Source organism: Scardinius erythrophthalmus (genome assembly GCF_964197995.2).
Source record: "Scardinius erythrophthalmus genome assembly, chromosome: 11".
NCBI classification, from domain to species: Eukaryota; Metazoa; Chordata; class Actinopteri; order Cypriniformes; family Leuciscidae; genus Scardinius; species Scardinius erythrophthalmus.
The window spans coordinates 38,846,689-38,872,831 of record NC_138231.1 but is presented as its reverse complement, the minus strand read 5'-3'; the positions used below and the strand labels follow the sequence as shown (position 1 = coordinate 38,872,831).

Here is a 26,143-nt window from a genome sequence, read left to right as displayed (position 1 = left end):
AGCTATGATTCTAACAGCACATCTGATATGATATAACTAGATATCAGCTTTCTAAAGGTATATTCATAAGCACATAAATCATTTTTAAATAACTGCATAAACTGATTTTCTGTAATCAGCTAATAGTATTCACGTAAGACTTAATAAGTTTAATTTATTAGTAGAAGTAGCATTATTAATATTACTATTATGTTAATGTATGTAAAATTAAGTCTATAAGTAATAACCGAAACATACATAATAACACATTCAAAAAGAGGGCTTCTAAAGTTTGAAGTTGCTTTATGCTTACTCAATAGAAGAAGAAAAAAATATGATCAGCCTATGAGGACCTGTACAGATTTAATATCAAGGTTGACAGAGACTATTATTTAAGATGTTTAATGAAAGCAATTGGAATAACGCAACAAAAAGCCAGGAAACTCTCGTCTAATTGAGTCAAACATTGCATGGCACAAGCTGGGTTATCAGTTGCTAAGCAACTCTAATTAAATAAACCCTTGCCTCCAATTTGTAGGCATTTAGTTTAGCTAAATTTGAGAGAAATGTCCTGCTTCCATCAGACAATTTAACTAATGCTTTGGAAATGATGAAAAAGGGTTTTTTTTGTGTGTGTGTAAATGTTTTAAAAGTGCCAAGTAAATGGATGACAATCACTGTATTTCAAAACAACACTTTCACTTGACCTTTTCATACATTCAAGCATTCTGGTGGAGCACAAAGTATTATGTTATTTCCACATACCCACATACCCATAGCTATATTAGAAATCCAAGCTTGCAGTCACTGGATTTGGATAACACATTAAATCTTCAAAATACATCAAGACATTTTAATTAATGACACTAAAACTGGCATGTGGGGGGAAACACGCTGCCCTTTTTAATATTTTTTTTCATTTTTTTTTCATCTCAGTCACATGCAAGTGCCTAATCTTTAGCTTTGCCTTTGCCATAAAAGGCGATTAACTCAGAGAAACAATGTTTCTTTTTTTATGAAATGCATTTAATGAGAAATGCTTTAAAAACAAATACGGGTCAATGAATGAGAAACTTGGTCACTCAGTAAAACAGATTTAATGAACCACTGCCAAGAGATTTTCTGAACATTTCAGTGTCAAAACAATGTTCCTTTATGCATTGGTTTGCTAGAATTTGAGCATTTAAATTATAGGTTTTTACCGACCCAATGTTTATTTTGAATATACTATTGGAAGAGAAAGGATTTCTTCCAAATAACTGATTATGTAAGAAATACAAATACACATGTAATTAGCCTGAGAATGGCCTGGCTTTTGAAGAAAAGGTATAATTAAATGAAAGCCTGTGAGTCACAATGCTTATGCAGTGTGATTAAACTATATTGTTCCAAACAACACTTTACTGTCAACAGACCTCTAAGCAGAGGATGTCTTCTCATTGTGTTTCACACCATATATACTCTCCTGTTCTATAACAGGAAAGACATATTCCTCTGCAGACGAACTGATTAAATAATTCATTGTTGCATATTAAAATGTATTCTGTTTCCCATCTACATTTACAAATCTTTGGCTGTGATTTGTTCTTAAAGGTAATATGTAGAATCTGAACACTTCAGTGCATGGGATTAAAAGTTTCTTCGCCAATAATGTCAATAATAAATCATCTTTCTGAAATAAATGCCAACAGCGTTATTGGGTGTTTGTGCATTAAACCCACATTGGTTTTCCATTACCAGCATGTGGTCATGGCAGCATTTTAATAGCATTGTAATGGTAGTGCACATAAAAGTTCATTTATATGATTTAATTGTGAGTAAACTCGTTTCTGGCTATTTGAAATAGATTATGTCGCTAAATAAAATGTGGGCAGTGGGGTGATGCTTCAACAAGTTGAGCAGGACACATTAGTCACATTCAACACAGCATGGACATATCTACATAAAAATGATTGGGATTAATTTTATTCACCATTCCAACAAAACAAATATCAAACAATCCATGCCTACCATATGGTGTTTCTTGCATTTCCTGTGAAAGATCAATTTCCGGTTCTGTCAGTTCGTGGAGATGAACGGATGTCTATTAAATCGCCCAAAGAGACAGCAAGAGAGCATGAAAACTCTACCTACTTCCTACTGTAAACGTAAACTCTCCTTGTTCTGCACTCACGTAGAAAATAACTTTCGATATAAAACAGACAGTCTTTTTTATTGGCTTTTAATGATTTAGTCCATGGCACTGTGTTTTAGGGGTCCACATTAGGGAAGGTACTAACTTTATTGTTTCTACTGATGCGTCTCTCGGGTCGAACTCTAGGTTGCTTGGTCTGGATCAGCTCCTCTGGTGTGTTACCCAACGGAGGAAGGAGTCTTTTCTTACTGTTCCTGGTTTCAGGCAGCCATTGAGGAGGCAGCTCAAACGGCCCGAAACCAAACTGCGTTGCATCCTCGGGGTCCGTGGGAGTCGCGGGGGCAACCTGCGAAGAGGAGTAGGCACATGACTGAATAGGGGAATGTTTTGGTAACACCAAGCCCTCTTCTTTAACCCCGTCCCCTGACTGTAGCTGACGCAGCTCTCCTGCCAACATTCCATTTCCACCCTGTCCCTCATCTTTGGGTTGGAAATTGGCGGAAGCCACAGAAGAAATTTCATTCTCATCTTCTTCTTCCTCATTTGGTTTGAAGATCTGCTGTTGGCCGATATTGAACATCTCTAGGAGCTGACTACCAGAGCGAACCACAGTCTCGCCCCCTAGTGGCCCAACCTCAGCCAGACCTCCAATGCTGACCATGTTCCTTCGGCTATAGCGTCGGTGCAACCGTGCTAGCATATCGAGAAGGCAACGTCGCACAGAGCGGTTTACTGTGAGGAGAAACAGTGGGTTGGTGAGGAGAGACACCTTTGGCAGCCACACAGCAGTCAGTTGTAACCAAGCCGAGGCTTTTGCAGCCCCCAGCACTGCACGGTATATCACCAGAGCGGCGTACGGAGTGCTGCAGAGTGCAAAGACTAGGACGATGGACAACAGAGTGGCATGAAGTTCAGACTCACGCTGAGACACGTACGGAATGGAAATGCTGTTCTGAGGGGTGCGCAGCGCTGCAATGATCACTTTCTTCTTCTGGCTGCTGCTTAATGCACGGCGGATTAGCGCCATGGCTAGAAACACCACTGCTAGTGGTAAAATAAGCGTGGTGATGCTGTATGTGACCATGTAAACCAGATGTCCAAACGACTGGCCGTCAGAACAAGATGAGGTGGCGTAGACATCCGTCACATTGCTTATGGCGAAAACAGGGACACTGGCCACCACGGCATGCACCCAGATGTAGATGACCAGGTCTCTGGATTTGGCATCTGATATCTTTCTCTCCAGCGGATACAACACTGAGTAGTACCTGGAAGCAAAAGAGAGGATTACAATTTCCAGACAAAAAAGGTCCATTGTCGATCTTTCTGTTAGTCAACGTAGGACAATCTGTGTGGAGAACACCTGTTCGCATAGTTTGTGTTTTTTAATTTTTATGGAACTGATGGAACTGGTTCTAAATTAGAATCGCTCGTTGGTTCCCAGCCCTAGTTGTCTCATATACATATCCATGGTGTTAAAATGATCGCATTTTGTTGAGCATGTAAACCACATCTGATTAAATGAACTACACATATTAACCAATCTGTAGCAATATCAGGTCTCACAAGCATTATAATACAATGGTAATGTTGCGGCTGAGGTGGTTGAGATTAAGCACACGACAAAGGGGATTCAATAGGAGACTTTAATAAGGAAATAAGACAAGGAAACATAACCACACATGAAGTAAAAGTAAATGATACAAGACAAGGAACAAGGAGAAACAGAGGCGCTTAAAACAGATCAGGGAAACAAGACACAGCTGGGGCAAATTAACTCAATGACAGTAACCATGGAAACTAACAAGATACAGCTGACAATGAACAGAGGAAGAGCATGCAGGTGAGGGCCAAGGAGGATGATGGGAAATGTAGTGACCGTAGTGACCTATACGTTTGATTCATTCTGTAAAAGAATGATTAGTTCGGAAATCGGTTGGTTTGAGTTAACTGATGAGTTTTTATTTGATTTGATCACTAAAAAGAACTGACTCATAAGAGTCAACCGTTTGGGAAGTGGACTAGAGTAGTTGTGCTAAATTTATTTTTTGGTTCTGGTTTTGAATTAGAATCGCTTGTCGGCTCCCAGCCGTAGTTGCCCCAATTACATAACCTTGATACTGTTTAAATGACTAAATTGTTTATTATAATATCACAGTTAAAATGCCTTATGTGTGTGCAAAAACATTGATTCATAACTGGAATCTCAGAAAATAAAATCAAAACAAATCTGTCAAATATGGATATCAGTATGTTTTATTATGCGATTTGTGTCGGCATGGTGTGTCTATGAATTTTTTTCTGAAGTGAAAAAATGCTTGTATCAAGAAAGGCTTCTGTGCTAAGCAAAATAAATTATTCAATGAATTGATAAAGGGTCTGGCAGAGAGTATGTTGCTATGGAAGCACTAGTCTGTGAAACAGCTGGTGCCCATGGGTTGAGTACAACTGTAAGGGTTTCCAGATTTTTTCACAAGATCTTTTACCCTATTATTATCTTAACCAATGGTTTTAATGATTGTTTGGTTGAGGCTGAATTATAGTGACCTCAAAGCTGAGACAATTACACTTCAGTTAAAAGCAAAAGATGAATAAATGTGTATCCACTCACCTGTCCAGGGCAATGACAGCGAAGCTTAGCACAGTGGCGGAGCAGAAAAGTCTGTGTAGGAACTTGATGGTTTTGCAAAGCAGGAGTGTGTGAACCCAGAGGCAGCAGAGGGGGCTGGCATTCAGGGCTATGTCAAAGGGCACACACACCAACCCAGCACAAATGCCAGAAAACGCCAGGTTCTTGATGAAGAGATTTGTGACAGACTTGAAGACATTGGTGTAACAAGTGCACCAAAGCACTGCAATATTGCCTGGGGAGAAAGAGATGAAAAGGAGAAAAGGTTGAAGATTCACAAGCCTAGGTCAGTATCTAAGGACACACAGTTGAATGTGCAGCCTTCATCTCATTGTCTACAGCAGTTCCCATGGCAATGAGGTACCTGAAGGTTGCAAGCTTATTTAAAGGGGAAAAACAGTGAAAAGCCTGATTCTGGCAATAAACAGTATGTTATTCTTATGCTGTGATTAAGGACAAACAAGCTTCACAGCACAGAAGATTTGTTGAAGAAGTTAAACCATAGCATGTATCTTAACAAGTGATTGCAATATTGAGATGTTCACTTGAGATGAGACACCGGTTGGGTATTTCACCTTTTTAAAAAATATTCCAGGTTCAATGGACGTTGAGCTCAACTGAGAGTGCATTTGTTGATTACCATAGGGAAAATAAATTTTCACTTGACTCCAAAAAAATGGAAGTGAATGGGGCCAATCTGTAAATGTTACAATAATTGTTGCAACAGTATAGCCACAAAAAAAGATGCAAACAATGTGTCAACATGATTTTTGTGTGAAAGTGTCCTTTTTTTGTGTAAAATTACATTGTTTTATTTGCATTGAAACAGAACACCAAAAACCTGTAAAATTCTTGTTAAAATTATAATTAAACAGCTTTACAGCTCAAAAAATACACGTTTTAACAAGAAGCTTTTATATAATTATAAGTTATGCTTTTAAATCCACCAAAAAATGGGTCTATTCACTTCCACAGTGCCTTTTTTGAAGAAACTGAGGTCAGGTTGAAAGTCAAATGCTCCAACTTGTAGGCTATAAACTCAGAATACTCATTTAAGCACATGACAACACAGCTGTCAGAGATAAGCATTTCCATACTTTCTTCATACCATAGACAGATATGCAATTAAACCAATTAGTGAGAGCATGTCAAATGTTGGGCCAGTGTTGGGGAAAGTTACTTTTAGAAGTAATGCTTTACAATATTGCATTACTCCCTAAAAAAGTAACTAATTGCATTACGTATTTTTGGCAAATGAAAAGGCAATTTTTCCCTCCAAAAGTGAAATGAATAAGCCTCTGGCTGAAAGAAATGCAAATTCACGCTTGTACAGTAAGTGCAGTAAAAATAAAAATAAAAACCATGCAGGAGAAACTTAAAAAACTAGACGCTAGTGATGCTTTTTTTGTCATTTTTGACAAAAAATGTCATTTTTGCTTAATAGTATGGTTGAATTGGATCATCGAAGGTCAGCAACAAAGACATTGGTTAATAAAGTGAGATTAACTCCATAAAGTATATTTGTGTAATTTCATATATTTAATTATTGCAGGTTTGTGTAATATTCAGAGATTGCATTTCACGGTTTTATTCATTTTGAGTAATACTGAATCTGTTTCTTTTTCTTTTTTTGTTGCAAGTGAGATGAGTAAATGTCTGCTCACATTTATTCTAAAACTGCAATAACCACCATCATGTTCACACAATGCCTCCGGACTTACTCATGCTTTCTCTCAAGGAGAGCTGTCAGTCAATAAATGGAAAAACAAAGTAACCTGAGTTTAGCCTGGGTTTCCCCATGCTGCCTTGTGCCCAGCACGATTTTATTCACGCTGCTAGGCAGCCTGGACACCATGGACCAGATTTTCCCCTCAAAAAGGGAACCAATCACAGAACAGGGAGGGAGCAGCAAGACGATGACGACGTCTAGCGACACACCGAAGCAGTTTGTTTATATCTATGGATCCAACATGGCAGCAGACGCGAAGTTACCTTTCGATGCAGCCTTAGATAGTGTTCTAAGTAGTTTAGAACGCAAGTTTATTTCGTCTTCTTCCTCGTCGAATTTCTGTCGCTCTACATACGTCATCTGGTATAATTGAAACGATTGGCTATGAGCTACGTACAGGCGCATTTGATAGACATTCGTAGCGCCCAATAAACGGCTCTGGGCATTCGTAAACCACGCCTCTAATACGAGAAAATGAACATGTGGTTCCCAGACCACGTCTCAATGAGACGAGGTCTGACGTTAGCCAGGCTATATTTGAAAAAAAAAAAAATGACAGAAATTTTGTTGTAAATTTAAAAGTAATGCGTTACTTAACTAGTTGAAAAAAGTATCTGATTACGCAACTCAAGTTACTTGCATGTGTTAACCCCAACACTGCTTGCGGCTAAATAAAATGAAACGTCATCTCAAGTGGAAACCCAAGGGGTTTTTTTTCTTTTAAGAAATGATGCACGGACATCAAGAATTCACACGCCTTAAATTGAAATGGAGCCTGAGGTGATTCTCTTCTTGGATATTGATGCGAACGGAGCACTTAGGTGACAGGTGCTCTAGCCAGCTCCATTATTACGCTTGACACACTTTCGGAAGGTGCATCTTTTTCGCAAAGATTGTGACTTTCATCTTTTCCCATTACCATGCAGGTGTAACGGGCACAGCACAGAGGAATCCATCAGCAGCTGCCACTGTGTTATTACCCTGATGACATTTAGAGTGCACACTGACAGTGCCGGACAATTGTCCATTTGTTCCCAGAGGTCTCCAGAAAGTTTGTGGTTAACAGTGGTATTTAGACTTCACAGGAGCTTCTTTAGTGGTTTCTCAACTCTTTCTATACGTTTGAGAATTCTGAAGAGTGAAAATGGATGTTGGCTGCTCCTTTCTGACATCTTCAAACAACTAACTTAGCTGTAATTACTATGTTTAATAAATCTTAATCACAAATTGTCAGAACTTATGATATCAAATATTGCCATGCGTTTAAAATGATAGTTCACCCAAAAAGGAATATTATGTTATCATTTACTTTATTTATGCATTTTACTCATGAATGTAATATTGAACTTGAATGTATAAACAGCAAAAAGATAAAGATGTTATTGGAATATCATGCTATATCAAACAACTGTATTATTTTTTATTTGGAGGGTAGCCTATACGTGAGCCAAGCTGTTTGCTAAATGAATGCCAAGGATAAAGGTGCAATAATGACTAACCCATTGCCACAATGACTTTCTATAACTAGTAATCACAATGAATGTTAGAAAACACCAAATTCCCAGCTTTTCTGAAACTTGAGCCCTAATCCAGTGCAGAGACTGATCTTCAGATTACAAACATTTAAACTAAGCATTCTGCAGGCTAATTGGTCATGTGATGTCTTATTTGGTTGAGCCTCATGAAATTGCCTTCTTTCAGAAAAAATAAACAAGCAGAACAAAGGGGAATTATATAATCAATGCTAAAATCTCATTTATTCTGAGAAGGGCTCTGAAAGATTTTTCTTTCTGCAAATCTTGCATCATTTCCATTGGCACAGGATGGTGTGAATACACTGCATTTAAGAAGATAAGATTATCAATCGTGTCCCACATGCATGTAATCTGTGTAAACAAAATTCAGCCTTTTTCTGTCCTTGGCATCATTGTCAGAGTGAATGGCTGCCATGTAGTAAAAATCCTCCAGAAATCTACCATGTGACATCAAACTGATTGTGAAAACATTACACATCTCTGTTTGTATTGATTGAAGCATGAATAAGCATGTTTTTTTGGATTTGTCCTGATTTGTCACATGATCAATGGCTATAATCATGTTGCTGCAATGTGTAAGAATTTACAGTCATCTTCTTAACACATTTTCTTGGACACATCTCAAGCATGGCGAATCATTTGATTAGCGCTATTATCTTACATTTTCTAAGTTTAAAAAGTTTTGCTTTTAGTGAAAACAAGCGGTTTGCACATGGCATCCGCGCCAGCATATAAATTGTCATCAAAACCATTTGAATCTCGGCAAAAGTTCTCCAGTTGAGTAGTGATGTACTATAAAAATCTATAGAATAATGTAGGCATCTTAGGCCATCAAGTTTAATTGTTTGAGTTAACTATTTGAAGCAGCAACTTGTGACGAACAACTCAGATTTGTGATTAAATTGTAGTTTTATTTAGGAAAGATACCAATATTACTGCATATTATAGAAATATGTGCAGATTAGAGAATGGAAATGATCAACGAGTTGAGTTTATTAATTTAATAAACTTGTTCTCAAAAGAAGTGAATGTAAAACTGCACTTTCATTGCAGAGAAGTCAACATGTTACGAAAGAGAAAACTGTAATCACACAAAATAGTATTTTGAACAACACCAGTAATACTATAAAGAGAAAAAAACTCTAAATTCTTAATAACAAATATTTAATTCCTCCCATAAGTACCCCAGCTTTGACTAAGCATAAATTATTTGAACAAAGGCTTGTGGGATGGATATTTCTCACAGTATGAATTGTGCACTGTAATATTTTGAGTTAACACTAAAGTAAATAAATATTTATTCAAGGAACAGATTTCAAAATGTGACATTGTTAATTAATGTTTAAATGGACAACTTAATTATTATTATTATTATTTTTATTACTTTCAACATCAGGGTTCACGGTGTGATTGTGAAGGGCAAAACTTGCTGTAGCATGACTAATTACAACACCTGTATGTGTCCGTGAATGCTCAATACGAACAGCTTTTGTTTACAATAACAAAAAAATCTCACCTGATCTGATCATCAGAACATATACTGTAACATCTGCTCAAATGCGATTTATCACGGGAAATATGTCAGCATATCATAATGTTTGTTAAATTTTCACATTCCGAATATAATTTGTGCACCAACTGTAACCCTGAGAGTGGATATTCATTCACATGTACAGTGCAAAAGGCCATTAATATGCTCATATTGGATTGTGCAGTTTATCACATCAATTAAGTTGGATGTGATTGTTTGTTTTATTCAAATATATTTAGAGACCAGTGCATTTCCCACACATGTGCTGACGAACAGCAAAACATATTCATTCTCGTGTTTATAGGCTACTTACCCAAAAGGGAGCCGATGAGGATGAAAACTTGAATGGTGGTGGTGAAATCTTTGTAGGCTCTTTCTTGCACGTACAGGATCTTCTCCAGCCGGGTCACCTCTTTATCCTGAGCATCACCCCACAAACCCACCGGAGACGACGCGTTTAGGAAACCCAGGTTCGAGGCGTTTAAACTTAGGTTTCCGTTTTCTGACAGAGGAAACCAGCTCTCCGCGTTTTCCGCCTCCATCATCATTCATATCCGAGGCGCCACTATAATTCTTCGGCTCTCCGCGCGCACGTTATTGGTGAATAGAGCTTGAGCGTTATGATGTCGTGTCCATCATGATTAACACGCGAGTTTTCTACAGTTTCTCCAAATTATCGAAAACGTGAAATATTCTGAAAAAACGCTGAACGGAGATCTTTCCCGAGCATAATATATCCCGGATAGGATTGCATATTTGGTTAAATTTGCATTACGTTGTCTAACTGCTGTCTTATTGCTAAACTACCTTTTGAGAATCGCGATTTTGAAAGGCATATTTCACATATAAAAAGGCATGATTTCGTTTTCACAGCACAGATCACAATAAGATCACAGTGATGTAGTGACGGCGGCATTCACGCGCTTGTTTCACGCCACATCACTCAGCTTAATTCATTTCACTAGCCAATAGACGAACATTGCGGGTTAAATGCAATATTTCGCGAGCACTGGGTTACTAAAATATGTAAACGTATGCAAATAAGGATGTCTAAACAGTGTATGATAATAAGCCTTAGACAATACGATAGAGAAGTAACATACCCGTATGAGATCGTTATGAATGATCAGCCAAATCCAAGTGTCAAAAAAAGAAAAGCTTTTGGTAAACGCATATCACGTTAAATTCGTGACTGTCTGTGATCTGACTAGGCTACTGGGTTTTTAGCGAACAGGCTTAATTGAGAGCGACAATAGGGCTTTATTTCTTCAAATAAAAGGTGGGCGCTTACAATTCGCTCTGTGCACAAAATGGCGACCGTTGACGTTTCGAACTTGAGTGTGTGGGCCAGTACTTCCGGTGAAAACTTCCGGTGATCTGACAGCCAGAGCGGGAGACAACAGCGACCGAGGTCCATTACCACAGCGATATTTTTCACATTGAGTGTTTTTAGGATTCAAGAGAGGTGACTTGCCTTTCAGAGGGTGACAGCCTCAGCACTTGATTGTTGTGTGCCGTTATGTACCATGTCGTCACGTTATAACAGAGAAGTCAGCTTTCATGCATTCCCCGTTGACGCTGCGGAACGGGCATGAGTGGATACAGAAGATCCGGAGGGGTGACTTCAACCCGACCAAATTTTTAAATGCAGAATTTTCAGTGTATTTCACCTGTGCGTTTCTATGCTTTCTATTACTGCATTTATTTTGTGCAAGTGAGATGAGTAAAGACCATCTGTTTAATAAATCATTATCTGTCTGGTGTTTATATGCAGCACATACAGTATTTTTCTACGTGTGTAAAATATACACAAACTTACCCATACATTTTTTTTGTGGTACCTACAGTTAAAAATGCAAAATATGTGATAATAATATTGATCGAGCGATTGATGTAAGTAAAAATATATGCGCAGAATTGAGAAAATAGTATTTATGGAGATAAATTGTAGGCAGCCTATCACAGGGCAAACATGTGAATGTTCACGGTGCATTTTATGCAAACAACTCTAATCGTAGTTATAACTCTATTGGGTCATTGACGAATAAGGTTTTTAAAAGTGTAAAAAAAAAATAGAATGGAGATTTAACTATATTTGAAACCATTTTTTAGTTTACTTAGTTTTTTTTAGTTTAAGATTTTGTGGTTTGTACAATCAATTAACACTGTTTTTTGTCATTTTTTACAAGATGGAAAAAATCTCACCAAAAAGTCATTGGTTTAACCACTGATTTGAAAGTTAAAAACGGATTTGACATTGATGTTGAGATAGTATATAGTGTGTACCACAGAAGAAATTAAAACAAATTATCACTGATCTCATAAATGTAATCATTTATTGGACTACTCTAAACACTCCAACATATTCAAGTAAAACATTGCACAGGGAAAGGAGAAAAGGGGAAATGTAAAAAAAAAAAAGAGCCTTGTATTTGTATTATTGTAGTTCCTTTAGTTATTAAAAGCAATATTATTCCATTTAAATATTTACTATATCGGTTTTACCGAATGACTTTTTGACACTTCAAAATCTTTAAAATACCTTTATATGTAGTATAATATAATTAAAACCTTTTGGATTCAGTAAAAGAGATCAAGTTGTACTACCTTACATACTTTGGATGTTATATATTTGTTTTTTATTATTATTAAGGCCTTTGGACAAAAAAAAAAGACCCGTCACGTCATTGACCCATTTACAGTAGGCATAATTGTTATTGCGTATGCAGCATGAGTCAAATACAATCTTCTGTTCGTGAACAGTTGTATTTCATTCATTAATCTGACTACTGTTTTTACTTACATCTATTGCTCGATCAATATTATTATCACATATTTAACATTTTTAACTGTATGGTACGACAAACAATTTAATATGGGTAAGTTTGTGTATATTTTACTCATAGTAAAATACTGTATGTGCTGCATATAAACACCAGACAGATAATGATTTATTAAACAGATGGTCTTTACTCATCTCACTTGCACAAAATAAATGCAGTAATAGAAAGCATAGAAACGCACTGAAAATGATATGCATTTAAAAATTTGGTCGGGTTGAAGTCATCCCTCCGGATCTTCTGTATCCACTCATGCCCGTTCTGCAGCGTCAACGGGGAATGCATGAAAGCTGACTTCTCTGTTATAAGTAACGTGACGACATGGTACATAACGGCACACAACAATCAAGTGCTGAGGCTGTCACCCTCTGAAAGGCAAGTCACCTCTCATGAATCCTAAAAACACTCAATGTGAAAAACATCGCTGTGGTAATGGACCTCGGTCGCTGTTGTCTCTCGCTCTTGCTGTCTCCCGCTCTGGCTGTCAGATCACCGGAAGTACTGGCCCACACACTCAAGTTCGAAACGTCAACGGTCGCCATTTTGTGCACGGAGCGAATAGGCTACAACGTTACCGTATCCGTCAATAACGGCGTCTTCTAGAGGCGCGTGAGGATTTAAACGAGAGGTATTGAGCTTGTATTTGGCGAGATACTGATGCTGACATAACCTGCACGCGAACAAAGTAATGTCTGTTAGGATATTAACAGAATCCTTGGAACTGAAGAGTTTTCCTTATGTGAATAATAAATAATTAATCCAGTGAGCAAAACGCCAATAGGCTACTAATCCACAAATTATTCTTTGCAGTGTCTAGTCTACTGAGTGTGCAAACCTTGAAATCAGCAGCCTATAGGCTACTCACACTGCATTGAATTTGTCTACGTGTTGCTTTGGTTTGTTTGTTTCTATAATAGGAAGGTCAGCGTTCCTTATGGTCAGGGGACATTTTAGACAACCCATGAGGAATCTCTAAAGCCTGCATGAAATAAGACTGTGGCTAGTTGTCACACAAGGATGTTGTCACAAGAATTAGGCTATATACCCAAGTAACTATACGTTTTCAAGTAAAGTCATGTCTTTTTTTTTCTTTTCTTTTTTCTAGCAGTGGTTTTGGATGTAGGTTTCAAATACCTAATCTTAAATATGTCTATTTGTGAATTCTACATCCAATACAACCGTGATGCACACCCATCTCATTGTGATTTAGCAGGCAATAAACTATTTAAATAATTCAAAATAAAATAAAAGTTTTCTATATAGGATATCATCTGTGATAGATTGTAAAAAAATATTTTTGTAGGCTGGTTCAGTAAGCCTTTTCTTCACCCTATAGCTTAATTTTAAGACCCATTTTCTCCTCCTGAATCTATGTAAATCTAAATCAAATCTGATTAAAGCTACACTGTGTAGGATTTTCTCCCATCTAGCGGTGAAATTGTTTATAACTACCAACTGAATATTACTTTCTAGCCCCTCCCATTCCGAGGGCGTTTTAACTCCTACGGTGGCCGTATTATTTCAAATCTGCCGGCAGTCGCGAGTAATCCTCGCATTCGTCACGGTGCCACTGAGTGTAAAAACGCCAAAGGCAAAGCTTAAATTTCCAGGTATGTCCCTCTTTGACTATGGCTAATGTATTTTCAAAATGGAGGCACAACATGGCTGCCGCCATTCGAGCGACTCGCTCGTATGTATTCTAAATGGCAGATTCTACGCTTACGAGAATACTTGATTAGTTGGTAGAAGTAATTACACATTAATGAGCACATATCATTTTGAAAGAACAAAGTGTTTTTTTTTTTGCTAAGAATCAACTTGACAGTGTAGCTTTAAGACTTTATATTTTATTTCCTTTAAGTGATTGTGATTTATGGATACTGCAATCTGCTATATTATTCTCAACACTAGATAGCAGCATCTGATCCTTAGACAAAGGGTATTTACTCATGCTAATATATCCCAACATTGTCCAATGACTATTTTAAGACAAGTAAAACATTATATAAAAAAAAGTTCATAAATAGAGCAAAAGACCTCTGTAGCTTTCACAAAATGCAGGCCAGAAAACACAGCTAGCAGCCGACCCTCATCTATTCATTACCATAATAAAGATGTTCTTTGTTGAAGAGCTTATATTGCCATCCACATCAGTAATTATTGGTGTAGGAATAGGCTGGAAAACATTCTTCAAATGTTTTCAACATACTTTTTAGAAACCAAATGATGTTTCTGAAAAACAACAAAGTTAAAGTAACAATCAATTCATGAGAATGCCACGCACTGCATGTTATAGTAACAGCTCCTCTATAAATATAAAATGAACCCTTTCCAGTGAATCAACATGTAAGAACTCTTCAGAGCTTCCACTTAAGTAGTGTGGGTCAAATAACAAGGCCTGCTAGAGTGTTTCCTTGTCATAGTGCTCTCTAAAAGATTTGCATTAAGTACCACTGGAGATTTGCAGAGATCTCATCCATTCAAAAAAAACGTTGATAAATCTGAAAGTAACCATTCATACAGTGAGATTGGCATTGATGTATTGACATACGTAGAATCATCTATTATACTGCAATAAACTTGAAAGGGATAGTTCACCTAAAAAGAAAAAAAAATTCTGTCATAATTAACTCACCATCATGTTGTTCTAATCCTGCCTGACTGAACACACACAAAAGAGAGTGTAAACCCCTTTGACTTTTATTGTGAGGATAAAAAACGGTCGAAACTTTCTTCAAAATCATCTTGAGGGTGAAGAGTAAATGAAAGTATTTTAATTTAAGATTGAACTATCCCTTTAAATATAGTATTGCTAAATAATGTTTAATATTGTTGTGGCACAGAAAGATTATTTTGTATTATTGGCTTCCTAATAATCATTTGTGGATGCAGCTCGTTCCATCGACCAACACTTTAGGATCCAAATCAAAATGTAAATCAGACACAAATATCAGGTCACCTCCTAGAATCAGAAATTAGAAATTAATCAAAAGTTATAAAATAATTACTAAGATTAATTAATAATAGAACATATAAAAAACAGACATCATCTCAAGATATTTAACTGTACTTCATTGGAAGCTCTAGTATGTATAAGGTGCATACAATAACTCACTTGTAACCAATGCCCATGGTTGCAGATCTCATCAGTGTCTGTACCCTGATGGAATGTTTATCTAGACACAAACATTCACTAGGAAAGAAAATACTGAAGAGGAAAACAACCTGCTTTTTATCCTCCACTAAGGCTGAAGATGTAATCAAGGTCTTTTTGAAATGAAGGCTACAGGGGCTATACAATAAAATGAGCCAAGTAAGGAGACACTAACAGAGAATGCAAAGTAAAGTGAGTATTAGTTACAATATGATTTAAAATGAGTTGAAATAAGTGTTGTTATAATTTAAAAATGTGTCATGGCAGTGAAAGTTCATTACCGTTCAGAAGATTGTTTTTTGAAAACAAGAAAATAATATTTTTGTTCATTAAGGATGGTTTAAATAGTGACAGTAACAAATTTTACATTGTTACAAAAATATTTTTAGCAGCATAACTGTTTTCATTCAACATTGATAATATTAGGAAATCTTTCTCGGGCATCATACTTAGTATGAATGATATAAACATCAATAGATTTAGAAGCAAATCAACCATTATCATCACTAGAACGATAATTTTTTAATACTTGATATCTAGATTAGAAATGCAAGTCGACATTATAACTGGATGTCATGACTACTATTATGTACTGTAAATGCCCTCTTTCTTACAGCATAGATCTTTTGTTGTGATCAGCAGCCGCTAGGTGTTTTTTGAAAAAATTCACAATCCTCGGCCATGCGTCCAACTGTGCTTCTGAATGAGCCTTGGGTTCCCCGCCAAAGAAAACCACATGGTTGGCTGCAGCATGAAAATTAGCGAGACAAAAGGGCATATAAGGCACCTCAATAAAGTGGCCCGCTTTTTCATACCTCACCAGCTCGTAGTTATTTTTCCCATGTGCTTTGAGTCTGTCGCATGCAAGTTTTGCATAATAGGCACTTTGCCAATTCCTGTCAGCTTCCGATATTATAAACATGAAGTTACCAGAGGCACGCTCAATGGGAATAACGCTAGGAAGGCCTTCTTTGGACATCGGGTCGTTCATGCAATCCCCAATATCCACAAGGCCTGACGGTGTCATTTTTGATCTCTTTACGTCAAACATGAGGGGTGGAATACAGATGTCTTTGTAGCAGATCGGGACCAAAGTATTGGCATTGCATCCATTGATACAGACAGTGGCCGATATACCAGGCAGGAATGTAGCCATTGACAAAGCGAGATCTCCACTCTTTGATATGGACACTAGGCCAATTTTTTGATCTTTGACCTTTGAATAAAAAAATAAAAAAAGAGGTGTTAGAATTGAATTTGTGATTCTTATAAACCTGCCTTTGTAATTAGCTTAATTTTATTTAGAGATAATAACAAAAATGAATGCGCATGAATGGTTACACATACTAACCTCTGGCTGTTGTCGCAAGAAATCTATACCTTCTTCAAAATACTCAAGGTGAAATTTGTCAGCTCTTTTGGGTAAATCTTGGTAAGCTTGGAAAGCTAAGCCTAAAACAGCAAATCCTTTTTTTGCCAGCAGAGCTGCCCTCAACTCAAACGGACCTCCTCTAAACACATTGGTATCCACAATACCAGGAAATGGTCCTTTACCTAAAAAATGTTTAAATCAGCATTAAAAACTCTGATTTGACAGGCTTGATTAAAATAATAATGGCCAGCGTGAATTTGTGATAGAAGACCTTTGTGTTACACTGCATTTCTCCGTTTCCACCACAAGGCGCTGCTACAGTACAAAACAGAATATGGCCAACAACTTTCGCATCTCAGTCGACTGAGTACGAGTTCATCTTAAGCATTATAATTTAAATATTTAAATTATAAATATTTTTTATAATTGAGAACCACTGCTATATGGAGTACCTTACAAACTAGTCTTTAAGACAGTAGATACTAACGTTACAGCTAAAATAACTGACCAGGTGGCATAAAAAGAGTTCCTCTGATCCTGCCTTCAGTAACAGGAATTCTCCGGACACCATCGGCCATGCAGTGTCTCTCGTTTGTTACTTTGGCGATGACTTTATCGTCACTGACACATTCAAGGTCAACGAGTTGAGGGCGCGTCACGTCTGTTATAGTAAACTTGCAGCTTGCGACGTCTGCTTTTAGTGCCCAGAATAAGCCCATTGGTTCAACTCCGGTAAAGCTGCCACCAAGAGAAGGGTCGCGGTTCAGGTCAACTTGACCACTGCTGTCTGCTTGGTAGGTGGCAGAAGCCTTGAAAACAAGTCCCTTTTCATCGGTGATTTTAGAGCGCAGATCCACGCGTTGTTGTGGATTTAAGCCACTCACGGTCACGTGCACTGGGTCTTCAAAAGAGCACTTAGAACTGGGCAAAAGCCTAATGCTGACCCCAGAACTGTAGCGCATTTTTGCCATTGAAGTTATAGCGAAAGGGGTAAAAGCGTACTTTAGCACTGAAAACATGTCGTCTGTGTGATTCTTCTGGTGTTTAATGGCGGTGGTCAAACCAACTTTAATGTTGCATTCCCGCCACCTAATGGAGAGGAGTGTGGAGCGTTGGGAAGTTGGTAAACAATAAGACGAATGAAAATGGGATGGGACTGGGGCGTTGATACAACGGTCTCTTAAATTCTCTTGATCAGTCTAGTTTCTTTTAAGAAAATAAATAATTCATGAAATATTCTTGATTGTTTTGGGCCATTTCCTAACAGAACCTGAAGTGACAAATTATTTATTGCCAAAGATCTTAAAGCTTGAATTAGATGGAGTATGCATCACACTTTATAAGTACGTGTTCTACTGATTCTGCTTGACCACATTTGTCAGTTTCCAGTTTCATGCTTCCCCATTCTATGCAGACACTGATTTAACGAACAATGTCCAATACGCAATCTTGAGATTAAAACGTCATCTTTCCTGTTGCCAAATTTTCTTCTTTCTAAACCTTCTTCTTGAATGTGATGAAAGTGTCTACCTTTTGTTCAACTGTCCCACTCCTTCTGCCATTTCTTTCTTATTGAATTTGCTATTAACCCTTTTACTGATTTACTCTTTGACACTTTAATGTCAATTTGTAAATGTTTTAAAGCCTGTTTAGCCAGATGGTCTGCATTTCCTTTCCTGTGATGGTACCCACAATAGGTTTACTATAAGTCCAGATTTTCTTATTCTAATTATAGACTCTAGTCTACATCACTTCAAATATTATACCTTGTCTTGCTGTTTATATTCTAACAAGCTATTTAATTCTGTGTGATTATTACTGCAGTAATATGTTGTTGCTGCCCTCTTCTTCTTCTTCTTCTCCTTGAGTCCTTGTTTATTGGCGGTTGGCAAACCAGCTTTTAGGTGCAACGGAACAGCAATAGAGGGGTCCAGGTATGACATCGATTTGTAGTCCAACTGGCAGTTAACATCACACTGGTTCTCTCGAGAAAAACCAAACCAATAGAATTTTACCCTATTTTTTACAGTCTGATTTTACCATAGGCTTTTGGATTATCTCTAAAAAAAAGAGATCAACAAAAGTTTATGATACTTAAACGTTTTGTCTATCAAGATAATTATCACAGATGAACACAACTTTTATACATTTTGAAGCGTAAATGCAGTCGCCAGTTGGAAAAAACTAAAGGTAGGCTAAACGAACTACACCATGGTCCCACGAATTCAACGTCACCATCACTAAGGTTCAGACAACTCTTTCAGTTTTTATCTACAAACATTTTCCCAGAACGTTTGAGTTAGATTAGTTTTCTCTAGATTAGATCTCTTAGATTAGAGTACTCTCGTGTTGCGTAAGTTTAGCTTACGCTACGGAAAAACTCCTTTTCTCGAGAATATTGAAGTAAAAAATGATCCTTAATTTTTAATAATTTAAAATGCATCTGCTGCGGTGAGGCAGCTCGCGCGCCCATTGGCTGCTCTGTGGAAACTGCTGCAACCTATCAGTGCGTCTGGCATGACTCCCTAGCGCCAATGGGAAGCCTTCCCTGCGCTACATCATGACCCGCCAAAATGGGTGTGGCCTAAGCCTATAAATACCCATCGCCCAGGTTGCACTATGATTTTGTCTCCTTTCAGCGAGTGATTCACTTCGCTGGATCTACAGAGAAGAAGAAGCTGTGCCGTCAAACAGCACTCAGCGGGACGAGCTTGAGACAGAGGACGCCAGCTGGATTATCGCCGCCTTCACTCGCCGTACCTGCTGCGCTATCCGGCGCCTATATCCTTTTACTGCTTCCGTGTGTGTTCACCGTAGAGTTCTCAACGGGCCTGAAAATTACAACCCGACCCGACCCGGCCAGTGGCTTTTAAAGCCCGGACCCAATGTAACCCGACACATAAACATGAATTATCTGCCCGAACCCGACCCGCGGCGGTTTTTTTTTCTCTCATACACGTATTATCATGACCAGCAGACGGGAATTCAAATCAACCTTTAATGTTCACGCCTTTTAACAATACAAACAATACAAACAACTGAAACAATACACTTTAAATATATAAATAGGCTGTAGTAGCGACGGTGAATTCACCTGCGGCAAGTTTACTTCTCACCAACTCCATCTTCTTCTCCAGGCTAAAGGCGTGCACGCAGCGGCGTCAAGTCTGTCCCCGCCCCTCTCCATGATGCACGTTACACGCAGCAGCCAGACTTTCTTTACGGTGACCAGCAGCGATTAATAATAAATGTTTTTTTTGTTTTTTTTTACTGAGCGGAAAAGATTAAGCCCGAGACCCGACCCGACCTGAGTCATTTGATTATATTTTCGACCCGAACCCGCGGGTCCCGTCGGGTTTGTCGGGCCGACCCGACCCGTTGAGAACTCTAGTTCACCGCTGCAACACACACGTCTTTACTCTAAAAGAGCCAGCATTTATAAATGCCTTCCATGTCCTGCGGCTCGTGCCGAGCCACGCTCAGCGATGGGGATCGCCACGTGCTGTGCATTTCCTGGACCATGCGGACCACGCGCTCGCTGACGGCGGCTGCCGCGAGTGCGAAGCACTGCCTCTCTCGACCCTGCGGGCTCGACAGGCAGCCTTCTCTACCAAGTCCACTTCTACGACGCTTCCTGTTGGGCCGCGCCGTAAAAAGCGCCACTCACAGAGACCACCGGAACCTTCCACCGGAAGCCTCTTTCTCAGAGTCCCCCGTCTTCTTCATCGACGGTCAGCGTCCCGCTGCGGCAGTGCCTGATGAGATGGACGGGGGTGTCATGGAGGATGACAGCTGTTCCCTCCTCGCGTCCGGGAGCGAGGAATGGTCGGGATCCGTCCCGGACCCCGCCCCGTCGACACAGGAGTCCAGCGTAAGGGCTTCGATTGATGCTGAGCTTCTCCGCCTCCTTACGAAAGCTGTGGAGGACCTCGGCCTCGAGTGGACCGCGCCCCAGGAGCCCGCGCCCAACAGGCTGGATGGCTGCTTTCTTCAAGGACGCCGCTCTTCGCCTGTTCTGAGGCCTGCTCCCTTCCTCCCTGAACTGCATGACGAGCTCTCCAAGTCGTGGGGAGCTCCGTTTTCGGCCAGGCTGAGATCCTCTGTTTCTTCGACGCTCTCCGCGGTTGACGGCGCCAAGGACAGAGGATATCTCTCCGTTCCTCCGGTCGAGGAAGCGGTTGCTACGCACTTGTGTCCGCCCTCTGCGGGATGGCGTTCCAAGTCAACTCTACCCACCAAAGCCTGCCGGACCACTTCAGCGTTGATCGGCCACGCGTATGCTACCACTGGTCAAGCTGCATCCTTGTTACACACCATGGTGGTCCTCCAGATACATCAGGCCAACCTTCTCCGCTCCCTGGATGAGGCTGGCCCGACTACGGAGTGTGTAATGGACTTGAGGAGCGCAACGGATTTGGCTCTCAGAGCTACTAAAACCGCCGCCCAGGCCATTGGACGCAACATGGCCGCCCTCACTGTCACTGAACGTCACCTGTGGCTTACGCTGTCTGATATGTCAGATTCTGACCGCGCCACCTTTCTGGACGCTCCCGTGTCACCGACTCGTCTCTTCGGTCCCTCAGTGAAGGGCTTCGCGGAGCGCTATTCTGAGGTGCAGAAGGCGTCTCAGGCCATGAAACCAGCCGCCTGCCTCACAGCGTCGCCAGGCTCGGTATGAGCGTCAGCGCTCGCGCTCCACTAGCCGTCGCAGACCGCCTCCCGCCTGGGGTCCCAGGCCCAAGCCCGCGCCGAACTTTGAGCCTCCTTAGACGTCTTCCTAGCCCCCCTAGGAAGGCGCCGATGGCTAAGTCCCGCTGCGGCCAGACCAGCATCGAAATCGGCACGACCCGCTCTCTCAGTTCCCTCAACAAAGGCGAGCCAGTTCCTCAACTCGCTCGCCTGCACACAAACGCCGTTCTCACGGCGACCCACATAAATCTCAAAAAGAGCATTATGTCTGGTCATATTCCGGCTCAGGCCGAAGGTGTTCTGAATGTAGGAAATGTGCCCACTACCCAGTGCCCACCCCTACACACAAACACTACCCTCTCTGTGAGTCACACTCATCCAGGGTCGAAAACAATAAAGCTGGCTCATGCCTCTCGACTGCTAAGTGAAGAAAAAGTGCCCACTACCCAGTGTTCACCCCTACACATAGGCTTTACCCACGCAGTGTCTCACACCACTCCGGGGTCCATATCAGTCAAACCGGCTCATGCCGTTCATGTTTTAATTGTAGGAAATGTGCCCACTGTACAGTGCTCACCCCTACCTATGAACACGACTGTATCTGTGTTACGCACACACATAATGCCCCAGTGTATGAACCCAGCTCACGCTGGCGGTGTTTCAGGTGTAAATCACGTGTCTGCCACACAACGCACACACTCTCCGCGAGCTCACACAGCTTCGCTTGTAACGCAACACCTTCCCGTTTCTACGACCGGGATGTTAGTTACAATGCCGCCGCACAAAATGCCGACTGCCCCATTGAATACAAACTTGGTGAACGAAGTATGTCATCATGGCCGGGTCCCTGAGTATCAGCGACCGGAGCCCAGATTTCATTCTACCCCTGGCCATTCACGCAAAAGTGTGGGAATCGATTCCAGGGGTCTCAAAATGGGTGCTAGAGATAGTGAAACGGGGCTATTCGCTACAATTCGCTCGCAGACCGCCGGGCTTCACAGCCCCGGTCGAAACTTAGGTGAATCAGGAAGTAGCACACCTACTTCGCACCGAGATAGCGAATTTGCTAAGGAAAGGGGCGGTAGAGACCGTCCCTTTGGCAGAGAGCGAGTCGGGGTTTTACAGCCGTTACTTATTAGTACAGAAGAAGGACGGCGGGCTCCGCCCCATACTAGATCTCAGGCGTTTGAACAAAGCTCTTATGATACACTCGTTCAAAATGCTCACAACCAGACAAATCCTCGCTCGAATTCGATCGGGGGACTGGTTTATATCAGTGGATCTGAAAGACGCCTACTTTCAGATTCAAATAGCAGCCCGTCACAGGCCATTCTTGAGATTCGCCTTCGAGGGCCAGGCTTATCAGTACACCGTCCTCCCGTTCGGTCTGTCTTTAGCACCTCGTACATTTATGAAATGCATGGACACAGCGCTCGCACCCCTAAGACGAAGGGGCGTGAGAATCCTGAACTATCTGGACGACTGGCTGATTTTAGCGCAGTCGAAAGAGGAACTTGCGTTACACAGAGTGCTATTGCTGGACCATCTGGGACAGCTGGGTTTCAGAGTCAACTGGGCCAAAAGCAATCTATCTCCCAGTCAGTAAACATACTTTCTAGGGATAGAGTTGGACTCCAGGTCTATGCTGGCGCACCTAACGCGAGAACGCGCGGCAGTAATCCAGTGCCTAGCAGCCACATTCATAGTAGGGAGGTATCTTCCCCTCAGAGTGTTTCAGAGGATGATGGCCTGGTGGCCTCAGCCTCGACGGTGCTGCGGCTGGGTTTGCTATATATGCGCCCTTTTCAGCTATGGCTGAAGCAGCGTGTTCCAGCACGAGCATGGGCATCAGGTTCGCTTCGTCTCACGGTGAATCAGACATGCGCAGCAGCGCTGAAACCATGGACGAGGGTTGACTGGTACCAGTCCGGTGTGAACCTGGGCATAGCCTCGAAAATCAAAGTAGTCTCGACAGATGCCTCCAACACGGGTTGGGGCGCCCTTTACGAAGGGAGACAATGGGCAATGGGCCTGTGGTCAGACGCAGAGAAGTGTCTATACATAAACTGTCTAAGATGAAAGCGGTCGAGAACGCCCTTCAGTTTTTCCTCCCTGTGCTGAAAAACCACCATGTTCTAGTCAGAACAGACAACATGTCAGTGGTGTCTTATATAAATCGCCAGGGCGGCCTCAGGTCCCGGAGCCTTCTTGCGAGTGCAAAACGCCTCCTTATATGGGCTCAGCACAATCTTTGTTCGCTGAGAGCTGCGCATGTGCCGGGCATTCTGAATGTGGGCCCAGACATGCTGTCCGGGGCCAAGCTTCCCCCAGGGGAATGGTCCTTGCATCCCCTGGTGGTGCGAGACATCTGGGACATCTTTGGCAGACCAGAGGTAGACCTGCCCAATATTCTTTTCAAAAGAAAGGGACGCGCTGGCCCTAGACTGGCCCAGACGTCCTCTCTATGCATTTCCCCCGGTCGCCTTGTCACCACAGGTAATCAAGCGAATCAGGGAGTGCAAATGCTCGATAATACTGATAGCCCCGCTCTGGGAGAATCAAGTGTGGTTCCCAGAGTTGATGGAGCTGGAGAGCACAGCTCCATGGCCGATTCCGTTGAGGAAGGACCTACTGTCCCAGGCCGGGGGCGCAGTTTGGCACCCTTACCCCGAACTGTGGGCCCTACATGCGTGGGCGATCAATTATTGCCATTTCACCTCCCGGAGGGAGTTATGAACACAATCACACAGGCTAGAGCTCCGTCTACTAGATGGCTCTACGCGTCTAAATGGTCAGTGTTCGCTGAATGGTGTTCAGCTCATGAATTGGACCCGCTAGAGCAGGGATAGACAACTCCGGTCCTGGAGGGCCACTGTCCTGCAGAGTTTAGCTTCAGCCCTGATAAAAACTCACCTGCCTTTATCTATTTAGTAATCCTGAAAACACTGATTGCCTTGTTCAGGTGTGTTTAATTAGGGTTGGAGCTAAACTCTGCAGGACAGTGGCCCTCCAGGACCGGAGTTGTCTATCCCTGCGCTAGAGTGTGAGGTAACGGAGGTGCTTGCTTTCTTGCAAGAGCTGTTGGACAGCGGGAGAACCCCATCCACGCTCAAGGTGTATGTGGCGGCTATAGCAGCATTTACAAAGCCTGTAAATGGCCAGTCGCTGAGAAAGAATGACCTCATAATCCGTTTCCTTAGGGGAGCTAGGAGGCTGAATCCTCCTCGGCCCCCTTCGGTTACAGTTTGGGACAGTTTTCTACGGTCTTAGAGGCCATGAAAGGCGGCCCATTTGAACCATTACATGCGGAAGGGCTGAATTACCTTTCCTTCAAAACCGTTTTTCTGCTGGCATTAGCCTCAGTAAAACGGGTGGGCGACCTAAACACGCTCTCAATGAGTGCTATTTGGGCCTAATGACTCTAAGGTCATCCTCAAACCAAGACATGGATACGTCCCGAAGGTGCTTGCGACTCCGCGTCCGACAGTGAGGTTGGGGTTAATTTTCTCTGCCCAGTAAGGGCTTTGAGGATTTATGTGGAACGTTCTGCTGCCTTCAGGCAGACAGAGCAGCTTTTTGTTTCCTTCGGTGGCCGCGTTAAAGGGCTAGCCATCTCGAAACAGCCCCTGTCCAGATGGATAGTAGACGCTATTGCGTCGCAGCAAATGCGTTTTAAATTATTAAAAATTAAGGATAATTTTTTGCTTCAATATTCTTGAGAAAAGGAGTTTTCCCGTAGCGTAAGCTAAACTTACGCAACACTCGTTCCCTCTCTAGAGAGAACCGAGGTTACGTTAGTAACCGAGTGTTGTTTGTAAGTCCACAATTATAACCGTAATGATGCTGTAAAAGTGGACTGAGCTGACCTGTTCGGCGTGATGACGTTTAATCTCCTCGTCTCCCATTTAGTCATTTGTTTCTTTTCTTCGAGCATTTAATAAATGGTTCAAATATAATGTTTATCATTTAGACAAAAAAATTAAATAACAATGTTGCCACTTGTTAGCAACCACCTTTTTCAAGACACGTAACAGCTTAAAAAAATCATGAGTCTGGTAATATTGATGTTTTTTATGTCATAGAATAAAACTTGAAAGTGTATTGAGCTTGTGTTTATCACAGACCTTATTTCAGCCATTTAACCAAAACCCCATTCAAAAAACCCATTGACTTCGGGACGATGGAACTGGTGCTAAAATGCTAACTTGCTTCTGCGTTTTGGCCTACCAAGTGATGTCTGTCATACCTGCACCACTCTATGCGGAAAGGACTACTCTTACTAAATTAGGAAAAAAAAGATTCCTTAGTTAGTTACTTAATTATATTCTCAAATATCGTTGCTTTTATATATTGCAACACCTCATCTTTCATACCTTGTTTTCTTGCCAACAGATTTTTTCAATGACATGTCTTGCATTCCTTTATACTGCAATTTTATGAGCAACACTCATCTTTTATTTTCATACAATGTACAATATAATATTACATGTTCAACTGTCTCTTCTACTCTTCTTTCTTGCTGCCCTCTAGTAATAAATCAGGAAATCTGTT

The 26,143-nt window shown here is 41.0% G+C and overlaps 2 protein-coding genes across 2 annotated transcripts; both read right to left on the bottom strand.

Annotated features, from left to right (window-relative positions):
• Nucleotides 1–1,919: 1,919 nt before the first annotated feature.
• On the bottom strand, nucleotides 1,920–10,844 carry gpr176 (G protein-coupled receptor 176). Its single transcript, XM_081379472.1, has 3 exons — nucleotides 9,851–10,844; nucleotides 4,725–4,977; nucleotides 1,920–3,381 (listed from the first exon to the last, which is right to left on the bottom strand). Exons 1-3 carry the CDS (start codon nucleotides 10,083–10,085, stop codon nucleotides 2,229–2,231), a joined length of 1,641 nt encoding a protein of 546 aa, XP_081235598.1. The 5' UTR covers nucleotides 10,086–10,844; the 3' UTR covers nucleotides 1,920–2,228.
• Nucleotides 10,845–12,656: 1,812 nt separating this feature from the next.
• On the bottom strand, nucleotides 12,657–17,949 carry acot20 (acyl-CoA thioesterase 20). Its single transcript, XM_081378639.1, has 3 exons — nucleotides 17,412–17,949; nucleotides 16,883–17,085; nucleotides 12,657–16,747 (listed from the first exon to the last, which is right to left on the bottom strand). Exons 1-3 carry the CDS (start codon nucleotides 17,920–17,922, stop codon nucleotides 16,142–16,144), a joined length of 1,320 nt encoding a protein of 439 aa, XP_081234765.1. The 5' UTR covers nucleotides 17,923–17,949; the 3' UTR covers nucleotides 12,657–16,141.
• Nucleotides 17,950–26,143: the final 8,194 nt, after the last annotated feature.

Excerpts from the sequence above, each read along its gene's own strand:
- acot20 (XM_081378639.1), bottom strand. The coding sequence starts at position 17,922 with ATGTTTTCAGTGCTAAAGTACGCTTTTACCCCTTTCGCTATAACTTCA. Across the intron at positions 17,086-17,411 it reads AACTCTTTTTATGCCACCTG|GTAAAGGACCATTTCCTGGT; the intron begins GTCAGTTATTTT and ends AACATTTTTTAG. Across the intron at positions 16,748-16,882 it reads TCTTGCGACAACAGCCAGAG|GTCAAAGATCAAAAAATTGG; the intron begins GTTAGTATGTGT and ends TTTTATTCAAAG.
- gpr176 (XM_081379472.1), bottom strand. The coding sequence starts at position 10,085 with ATGATGATGGAGGCGGAAAACGCGGAGAGCTGGTTTCCTCTGTCAGAA. Across the intron at positions 4,978-9,850 it reads CCTCATCGGCTCCCTTTTGG|GCAATATTGCAGTGCTTTGG; the intron begins GTAAGTAGCCTA and ends CTTTCTCCCCAG. Across the intron at positions 3,382-4,724 it reads GCTGTCATTGCCCTGGACAG|GTACTACTCAGTGTTGTATC; the intron begins GTGAGTGGATAC and ends TTTTGCTTCCAG.